General features: G+C 36.5%; 1 protein-coding gene across 1 annotated transcript; it reads left to right on the top strand.

The window, feature by feature from the left end:
• The first annotated feature begins 307 nt into the window (after positions 1–307).
• LOC141605168 (uncharacterized) lies at positions 308–7556 on the top strand. Its single transcript, XM_074423838.1, has 5 exons — positions 308–683; positions 2260–2311; positions 3041–5732; positions 5896–6051; positions 6901–7556. Exons 2-3 carry the CDS (start codon positions 2293–2295, stop codon positions 5701–5703), a joined length of 2682 nt encoding a protein of 893 aa, XP_074279939.1. The 5' UTR covers positions 308–683; positions 2260–2292; the 3' UTR covers positions 5704–5732; positions 5896–6051; positions 6901–7556.
• The last annotated feature ends 3583 nt before the right edge of the window (positions 7557–11139 follow it).

The raw sequence follows: 11139 nt of genomic DNA, 5'->3' as shown, positions 1-11139 counted from the left end.
GCAGACAGTCTAGGGATAACAAACTGTTTTATCTTATCTAAAGCACATAACTAATAGTTAACCTGTCCCAAGTTTGTGACGAATAGGTAGACTTAGGGGTGTGAATGAGACGAGACAGCTCGCGAGCAACTCGAGATCGGCTCGATCAAAGCTCGCGAGCGGCTCGAACTTGTGTGATTGCATAAGATATTGGTCATATTTTATAAAATATTTTATCATGATTATATTTTTGTATCACACGTATCAAATGTCTCGCTGATTTGCCAAACATTTTTATATATAACTTTCGAACCTTATTATTGAAAATATCGGAACAAAAAAATAGAAAAAAAAACAATTTTATATAAGCTCGATTTGGGCTCGAGTTTGGCTCGAGCTCGCGTTAAAGTTCGCAAGTTTTATAACGAGCGCATTTTTTTCAGGCTCGGATAAGCTGGAGATCGGCTCGAACTTGAGTTTTGGTTCTTGACCACAAGCCAAGCAAGGCCAAGCTCGGGCTCGACTCGGCTCGTTAACACCCCTAGGTGGACTTGCTGATTTTGTTTTACAAAAGTTACTCTACCTGACCAGTGACCACAACTCCACAACCTGGCATCACCTCATCCGACATTCCGACAACCGATTTCCGCAACCGGCGGCTCACATAATTCCGGCGCCGCGCATCGTTCTTCCCCAAATTCTTAGTAAGTCATCGACCTTTCTTATCCAAATCCCCAGATTGCTAATTTCATTTTCTATTTGATAAATTCGATTGAGCAATAGCTTTCTTGTTTGGGTTGTGAATGTTAATTACTGTAGAAACCCTAGTTTCGAAATTTCCAATTGATTCCTTGTCTATGAATTGATAATTTCGGAATTCGCAATTTAAGAACCCTAATTTCAGGCTGTTTTACTAAATTCAAACTAGTCATAGGAGTATATTTTTAGATTGATGAAGAAAGACAGAAGTTGAGAACATTTTTGAAATCGGCGAAGGAAGCCGTATAAACCTTGTTCATCATCTTCGCCATTGTCCGAGTGAATCTCGTATAGCTCATAATGTAAATGAACAAAACTCCACTCTAATGTAGACTGAGGCGTTGAAGGTGATAATGAGTCTCCTTTGTTATCTTTTCGAGATGAACATTAATAGAACTTCACCGCTCTTGTTCTTTTTCTTTTAAGCATCTACAAAGTATCCTAGATACGGAGTAGTAAAAATTAGAGAGGTATCACCTCAAGAGTCAAGACATTGAGGGAATATTTGTTTAACTAGGAAGATTTTGAAATATGAGACTGTTCAATGAAATTGAGGGAATTGCTTAGAATATGTGTTAGAGGAATTAGATACGGAGTATGTGTTAGAGGAATTAGAGGAATTGCTTAGAGTACGTGTTTGAAATACAGATTATTTAAAAAAAAAGAAATTAGAGGAAAATTTGGTTGAACCAAAAGATGGGTTAGAGACAGATGACGGAGAATTGCTTTGAGTATGTGTTTGTTTCTTGTCAATTAGATATTTTCTGAGGGAATATTTGATTACCTATCTCATATGGTTTATATTTGGGTGGTATTTTTTCTTGTAATTGTGTTTTTTATACACTCAAATTGTTCAAAAATTTAATTTAAAAGAGAATAAATTAAGGTATGAACCAGACTCAGACCACTTAAAAAGAAGCTGGTCATATTGGCAGGCCAAATTGATTGTGCGACGGACACTTAAGATAGTATGGGCAAAGGTCTTCAGGTTTTCCCCAAGGTTAAACTCCGTGGTCGCGTCTATTCTTACGGTGGCTAAGAGAGTGAACTTTATTTAAAGATATAGATAAGTATATAGGTAACTAATTTCAAGACTTTACCTTAGGGAAAGTGATTTCGAAGGTTAAAATGAATTACAGGTTAGTTCTTTAAAATTACCTCTGTACTTCTCTAAATTCTTACTCCCATAGGACAATTAGTAGCAAAAACCCTAGAAAAATTGAACACGAAATTGAAAGAACAAAAATTAGATTACATTACACAGTAATCAAGAGCTGCAATTGTTGCCCAATTATTTGGTAATGCATTCCCCCAACTCAACTCCTTGCTCACACCGCTTTTATGCTCTTGGATTTTGTCTTATGCAACCAATTTAATCACCTTTATCTTCACTTGAATCCACTTTTGCACTTCAACTCTTGAATTTTGATGCAATTGTGACTGCGGTTTCTGCTTTGTGGAATTCTTTATTATATTTGTTTCGATTCGACTAACTTAATTGTTGATATTGTAATATTCAAGGTGGAGTAGCTGCTCACTAATTCAAAGGTGGCCATGATATGCCGTTCGCGAGGTACATAGGTTAAACTTTTGGCTCATTGTTGTATCATGGCTATGGCGTTTCTGATTCTTTATTGATTGTTCATTTCAGTGTGGCAAATAAAGTTTAAAGTAATGTCTATACTGTGAATCTATGATATTCAAAGATGATAGTATATAACTTATTTTTTGCAGCTACAATGCTACATTTTGTTCGCAGCGGCCTGTGTATGTGTGTGGTGTGGTGATGGTGAAGAAATTGAGCTTTAAATTACACAACTCGTGTATATATAAAATATACAATTGGTCTCCCTTAAGACGGACCATTTTGGTCTGAAACAATAAGATGGGGTTTTGTAACCATTTGACAGTCAAATGTGACCATTTTTGGAAAACAAGTTACCATAAGCTATAACACTGGCTCGACCATTGTGGTTACATTTGACCATAAAATGGTCACAAAATCCCGCCTTATTGTTTCAGACCAAAATGGCCATCTAAAACAAGAATTTGTGATAAATATATGAGAGCTTGCAAACCACTCACAGTCAGTCATCTGATGTGTTAACCAGGAAGGATAATTTTTAAGCCAAATTGCTGGCACAAGGGTCTGATACTGTGGTCTGAGACTTATGAGCTAATTGTTTAATTCATTCATGTTCTAACTGTTTAAGCCAACCCTTTTGGGCGAAATTGAGCTTATTTTCGAATTCGTCCATTGTCTATCTCTTTTGTTTTTAGTAATCTCATCTATGTTTTGCAGTTATTGTTCATTTGAAGCCCGGCGTATCCTATGTCACCTGGATGGAATTCACATCCTTGCATGGTGGACATCTTGAGGGAGGTAAAGATACGGTGTCTCCTACTTGCGATGGTCTAGGGAGCGCAAGAAGTGTGCTAGTTCAAAATAAAGGTTTAGAAGAAGTGTGCAGAATATTGGAGGCTGAGGCTTGGGGCCCATCCACAGAAAGAGCTTTACATGCACTTAATGAAAAGCCTGAGAAAAACCAAGTCATTGCTGTCTTGAAGAAGCTGAAAGATGTAAATATGGCCATAAAATATTTTCGGTGGATTGAAAAGAGCACTAACCAGGTGCATTGTCCTGAGGCTTATAATAGTCTCCTTCTGGGAATGGCTAAAAGCAAGAATTTTGATTATCTGGAAGAGATTTTGGAAGAAATGAGTTTAGCTGGTTTTGGTCCTTCAAATGATACATGTGTTGAGTTTGTATTATGCTGTGTTAAATCTCGGATGTTAAACGAGGCAGTGCGATTTATAGAAACCATGAGAAAGTTCAAGTTCAGGCCTGCCTTTTCAGCGTATACGACACTTATAGGCTCTCTCTCTACCGTTAACAAACCGGACCTAATGCTTCATCTCTTACAGCAAATGCAAGAAATAGGTTATGAAGTTAATGTGCATCTGTTCACTACTATCATACGAGGTTTTGCTCGTGAAGGGAGAGTTGATTCAGTTCTTTCTTTACTAGATGAGATGAGAAGCAATGGTTTTGTCCCAGATATAGTTCTCTACAATGTAAGTATTGATTGCTTTGGGAAGCTGGGAAAGGTAGATATGGCCTGGAAATTTTTTCATGAAATGAAAGCACAAGGTTTTATGCCAGATGACGTGACATATACCAGCATGATTGGAGTACTATGCAAAGCTCAAAGACTTGATGAAGCAGAAGAGCTTTTTAATCAGATGGAAGATGGCCGGGAAGTTCCTTGTGCTTATGCATATAACACAATGATAATGGGCTATGGCTCTGCCGGAAAGTTTAAAGAAGCGTACATGCTGCTTGAGAGGCAAAAGGAAAAAGGGTCTATACCCAATGTGATTGCGTATAACTGTATCTTAACTTGTCTTGGCAAGAAAGGCAACTTGGAAGAGGCACTTAAGTTATTTGATGAAATGAAGAAAGACGCGGCACCAAATCTTTTCACGTATAACATTCTTATTGACATGCTTTGCAGCGTGGGGAATGTTGATGCTGCTTTTAAGCTGCGAGACACCATGAAGGATGTTGGACTTTTCCCTCATGTAGCTACAGTAAATGTTATGATCAATCGTTTGTGTAAGGCTGGTAAACTTGATGAAGCTCTCACCATATTTCAAGAGTTGGATCACCAAGTCTGCACTCCTAATGCTAATACATTTTGTTCCTTAATAGATGGCCTAGGTCGCCATAGAAGAGTAGACGATGCGTACAAACTCTATGAGAAGATGTTGGACTTAGGTCATGTTCCGGATGTTGTGGCCTGTACAACTCTTATAAAGAGCTTTTTCAGTGTTGGTCGGCCAACAGATGGTCACAAGATTTACAAAGAAATGCTCCGAAGTGGCTGTTCTCCTGATCTGAGACTACTAAATACTTATATGGATTGTATCTTTAAAGCAGGTGAGGTGGACAAAGGGAGAGCATTGTTTGAGGAAATTAAGACAAAAGGATTCGTTCCAGATTTGCAGAGTTATTCTATATTGATTAACGGCCTTGTCAGGGCTGGGTTTGCACGTGAAACCTACAAGTTATATTACTTGATGAAGGAACAAGGTTTGGTTTTGGATACTCGTGCATACAACATTGTTATTGATGGATTCTGCAAGTCGGGCAAAGTGAACAAGGCGTACCAGTTGCTGGAGGAAATGAAAGTAAAAGGTGTTCCGTCTTCCGTTGTTACTTACGGAGCTGTAATAGATGGGCTAGCAAAGATTGACAGACTTGATGAAGCATATATGCTCTTTGAAGAAGCTAAATCAATAGGAATGAAGCTAAATGTTACCGTTTATAGCAGTCTTATTGATGGATTTGGCAAAGTTGGTAGAATCGATGAAGCATACCTCATTATGGAAGAAATGATGCAGAATGGATTGACACCTAATGTGTACACTTGGAATTGTCTTCTTAATGCACTGTGCAATGCCGAAGAAATCAATGAAGCCCTTGTCTGCTTTCAGTCAATGAAAGACTTGAAATGTGCTCCAAATGCTTTCACTTATAGTATTCTAATTGATGGTCTTTGTCGTGTTCGAAAGTTCAACAAGGCATTTGTATTTCTTCAAGAAATGAAGAAGCAAGGTGTGGAGCCAAATGCAGTGACCTACACTACCATGATATGTGGCCTAGCGAAAGCTGGTAATATATCCGAATCCTTCGCACTTTTCAAAAACTTCAAGGAAAAAGGAGGAAGACTGGATGCTGCCTGTTATAATTTCACTATTGAAGGGTTAAGCATTGGAAGTAGGGCTATGGAGGCATATACGCTTTTTGAAGAAGCTCGACAACAAGGATTCAGCATCTACTTGAAAACTTGTGTTGTTCTTTTAGATGCATTACATCGAGCCGAATGCCTTGAGCAAGCAGGTTTTGTGGGTGCCATTCTAAAGGAAACGGCAAAGGCACAACATGCTTCAAAGTCTTTTTGATCTGGATGTTGGTCGCTGAAAAGATTCATGTACGTTCTTGACCTTCAAACCGTTATATAAAAGTTGTTGCATTTTAACGGCGTATGTTTGCCTATATTGGGTTTTTTAATCTACCATTGTCATTTTAGGGTACTGCTTTAAAGCACACAAATCTCACTTATGTCTTTGTTTGGGTTCATCTTACTTTTTTAGAAAGCCCTGGAAAATGAAGTTTTATTAACTTCAATCTTGGAGTACAAGGTGTATATGCGGTTGACTGAGAAAAGTATTGGCAATTGCAAGCACTGAAAATTTCAGTTTTTGACATCTGGTGGAAGCATTACAGTTCTTCCTGGCATATCTGGACACGTAAGTATTTTTTTTTATTTTTTTATAATTGATCCTTTTGTGACATTTTGGACATTTGGTTATGATGCTCCGAGTCTCTGACTCAGAAACAAGGTTTATGCTTGAGACTTGGTTATAGAACCAGAGCTTAGCAGAAAAAAAAATCCCAAACTCATAATATAGTGTAATTGGTACACACACATCTAACTTAGGAGACTGTTCCGACCATGGTATTAAATATCGCTAATTGGTTTTGGAGGTTATTTGGACCGCGTTTATAGTGTCACGGCAGAGAATAGGACGTGAAGGTCGACTATGAGATTGAGTCTCAGGCTGAGATTCAATAATTCCCAGCTTCAGTTTGAATAAAGAAAGGATATCATTGCATAAGCCACTTTTTATGTTCTTGAATTTTATGTTGATATCAATTTTTTTTTTCTCGCCATGCGTCTTACAGGATACTGTTAATTCAATCATGAATGACACTCTTCTCACAGGATTGTTGTTGTACCTAATTCAATCATGAATCCCTCCTCCTTGGTATCAATGCAACCATTTTCAAATGTTTCTTTGTTTTTGCTCTTAGCTTTATTATTATTATTATTAGTGTAATTTTGAATTATTAACATCTTCACATATTCCAAACTAAATCGGTCGATTTGTGATCTTCCTTGTTATGCTGTTGTGGCAATCAAATCCTTATTATTAACGTTCACATTGGTTGACTAGGATAATTGTTTTCTCGGCATGTGTGTAAGTGTGTACAGTTTGTGCAACTAAATCGACTTAATCTGAAGAACAAGGAGTCTCATTTTGCCGTTTTTTTTTCTCTATTTATATCACGATTGCTAATTTACCTTTATTGTGCAGTGATTTGGAGCTTAAACCCCATGGCAAATTGGCCGTGACAGTTGTGAAAGCTAGTGATCTAAAGAACACCTATTGGTTGGGGGCCTAGGGCTAGGGCCAATTACGCGTCTTTTGTGTAATGTAGGTCGCCTACTGTATCAAGAATGCTGGGATCGAAGAAGACATCAATGGAGGCCCGTGTTATGCAAAAAGGCATCTAATGAAAAAAAAAAAAAAGAATGCCAGTCTATTTCAAGTTGATGACGACACATTTACGATAGGAAAGGAGATTAGAGTGCCACAAACTTGTTTAGTTTTATAAGAATCATGAAGCGTGATTCATCCACCTTCTTGAAAGTAGTTCCCTTAGATTGTATTTCCAGTTAGTCTGCAAATTGCTGAGGAGACTATTACTCACTCGAAGATGGAACTATTTGGCGGATGCTTATGTACGCCGGTTTTACGACAATTGAGCATGAGGTACGTTTTACAACAATTTTACATTTACGATAGGATATCTGTTTTTAAGTCGTTTAAAAACGATCACGCTGAATATAACATCTAGTGTAGTTCAACCACAACAATTGTATCGTCTTTACCGACATTTTCCCCATGAATTATCATGTTCATCAGGAATCTTTGCGCTGTAAAGAATTACGTAGCTCTTCGCCTCTTCACATCGTTATGAATGTGAGTATGTGACCAGCACTAACTGTCTAATTCCAAAATAATAATGCTGCATATATGAGCAGCACTACTGCACTAACTCCAGCAAAATATAATACTCTAGAATATTTGCTTAAAACCGCTTACTTAAGACCTCTCACAATTTCCTTCTATTTCCACATCTATTTTAATCAGGTCTGAAAACCGTCTTAAGATCCCTCTAATTACAAACCTTCTCACCCTCAGCTTCTTCATCTTCTTTTTTAAAAAAAAAAAACACTTGAAATACCATCAAAGAAGAAGAAATCAACAAAATGAACAAGTTAGAGATTTTTTCGACAATAATAATCGGCATGGTCATCTTCTGCGTTATTGGCATAAATGGTAAAGCAAAAAATATGTTTAGCGACCTTGATTTCAACATGGATAATAATGATGTTCCCACATTAAGTGTTACTGTTATTATCGACGAGCTCAGCGTAATGGAGGATCAGATAGCAGACATGGCTAGCCGCATTTGCCCTAGTTTATTCTCGAAAATGGATTTCAGCTCATCAGTAGTCGTTGCACTGCTTGAGATTTCTGCCAGGGAAACCAAGGGACCAATACTTAAGATCCCCGGCCCTTATATCTGCCCGGATGAGTCGGCTTGGCATGTGGTCGATTCCATTGTTAAAAACGGAGGTGTACCCGGGAAGGATACGTTCCAGATGGTAAAGGTTGTTGATTCAATTTCTAAACAACCGGTTTTCAAGTTAATGGCGTCATCCTGTTCCGCTATGAGTACCTCTGCAAATGCTCCCTGTACTTATAAAGATGTTGGCTTCTCAAGTATGAATATTTTCCATAAACCGATACTGATGCTTGATAACGGTCAGAAAGATTTCAAGCCTTTCCTCATCCAGATCAAGAAACCTTAATTGCCATATATTCCTATACGGAGTATATGGACAATCGACCATTTTTAACCATTATCGTTTTTTTTTTTTTTGAGTTTTATTATTTATTGTCGTTTCATACGATGAGTAACTTTGGTGAGTTACTCGTACGAATGAATAATTTTTCTATTGAACATTTTAATACATTGATATTTTGTTTGTCCATAACGAGTTAACGACCTATGCATACAAATTCCTTTGATTTTCCGACAATTTCAGATAATATTTCGTAATATTTGAATCTCGCCGCAAAATGTCTACTGAGAAATTAGCGATTAGAGTATAAGGAATCAAGGATGAAGAAAGCGAGGTATGATCACCCCACATGGCGTGGTTTTAGTAAAAAAAAATAAAAAATACCGTAACCAAATTATCATTTGCTTTCTGAGGCGGAAGTAGTTAGTTGAAGTGGTAAAAGTTCTCTTATCCCAACACTGGAAGTAGTTTGCTTAAAGTGGTAAAAACTCTCCTATTCCAACCTTGAAATTAGGGGTTCGATTCTCATCAGTAACATAGGTGCGCTTATTTGAATAAAAAAAAAGTATCAGGGTACCCATAAACTTAATGAAAACATCTTAAAATGAACGATAAGAGAAAATGAAAGATATGAGAGTATGGGGAGGAGAAGAGGAAATAAAGAATACATATATAAGAGGAGGATAGAGAAGGAGAAAGGGGAAAGAGAAGGAGGACTAGGAGGTTAAAGAAAAGAAGGTGGTTTAGGATGCGACGACGTTGAAGAGAAAATAGGGAGATAAAGAGAATGACAAAGTAGAAGGTGATGAAGGTTGGGGGAAAGGAGAAGGAAGAGGAAGAGTAAGGAGGGCTAAGGGGGGAAGAGCGATTAGTATGAGGAGGAAGAGAAGAAGATGTGATGTTTACGTTACTTCTCAAAGTACAATATAATACTAATATCTTATGTATTCCATTTAATTGTGTTCTTTAACAATTAACCATCTAAGCAAAAGTGTAGTTATGTGTAGTTATATTCGGATATTCATGCTCACAGCAAAGTTAATTACAAATTATTTATGAATGGTTGTAATTGTTTCCAATAGATTCAACCATCAAAATAATAAGAATTTTATTGTGATCGACAGTCAAAATGTACAGACAACTGAATCAGATCGTATATTCATGTTTCCAACAAAGTTAGAGACGAAATATTTATGAATGTGAACTTGTTTGCAATCGATTCGAACAAAAAAAATTATAGCGACAAGAATTTCATTGTGATCGTCAATCAAAATGTATAGAAACCAAACCAAATCAAGATTCGCTACTACGCATTTGAAAACGTAGAGTATTAAAATAACTTGGGGGATCACGCCGTCGTGCAACCAACTAGTAACGTATAAAACAAAACTATAAATCCTCTTTATTAATTTTGTGTCAAAAAAGAATTGAGAGTCTTTATAAATTGAAATCATTATATTTGCGATATAAAAATTATTTTCTTTAAAATACATTTCAGCACCTTACTAATTTTTTTGATTAATTTTCAATTTCAGTTTCACTTTTCTTAAAGTAAAGTACAACGACGAGAAAAATGTACAATTAATGAGATAACACTTTGTATAAGTAATTTATTAAAAATAAAAATCTATATGTATCATGCATTTATTGCACGAAGTCAAAACTAGTTAAAATAGACCAAATAAATAGGACAAACTTTTATTATTCGCTAAAATAGCGAAGATCTTGACAGAGACCCTTTATAAGTTCCCTAAAGCATCGTACGTAGAAATAAAAGAAAAATTTGAATATAATACTTTAAGAGATTAAAAGGATTATATGATGGTACAAAACTAGATGATGCAAAAGACTAATCTCGATCTATATTCTTGTCAGACTTTTGCCAAAAAAAAAGGGGAAACGTCACGGATGAGGCGGAATTTTTATCCTCGGTCCAATCGCAAGGAAAAAAAAATTATCATCCGTATATGTTATGTACATTGCAACCATATTTATCCATTTACCACAATTTACTAAGAATTGACACATTTTATTAATATTTTATCACAACTATTGGTAGTCCTATATGTATTTTGCCACGACTATGGTTATTATTCATCTTTTTCTTGGCCGGTTACTATCTATGTTCGCAAAATTTCTCTAAATGTTAATGTTAGTGTTTCTCGTTAGTTTATGTAAAAGTCAGAGTCTCTAATGATATATGGCTCGTAAGTTAGCTCCACTTTACAATTGTTTTTATCAAGCCTTTTTTTTCTTTTTTTTAGGGTTATTTGACAGTAATAATCCATACTATAGGTGATATTCTCAAAATAATCCGAACTACATTTAATCTCAAAATAAACCCTACTTTGAGTAGTCTATTCTCAAAATAGACTAAGCGACCGGTTACCTTTTAAATGGGTTACTTTGAATATTTTATTTTTTTTTCTTAATAATAATAAATTTCTGTATAATCCATCAGGAATCAGTCCATCACCTTCACCCATACCAGTCACCACCCACCACCATATCATCACCCACCCAACCACTCCAACTCGCCAGAAATTTTGGTCTCCGTCCCAAAAACGTTCTCCCACTAACATAATTTTGTCTCATGTAGTCGGAATCGACCCCACGCTAAAAAAAACACCATCGATTTCCCAGAAATTTTGCCTGGATTCGACAACCTCTGACCACCACA

This window comes from Silene latifolia, chromosome 10, assembly GCF_048544455.1.
Source record: "Silene latifolia isolate original U9 population chromosome 10, ASM4854445v1, whole genome shotgun sequence".
Lineage (NCBI taxonomy): Eukaryota > Viridiplantae > Streptophyta > Magnoliopsida > Caryophyllales > Caryophyllaceae > Silene > Silene latifolia.
This window is presented reverse-complemented; position numbering and strand designations above follow the sequence as displayed.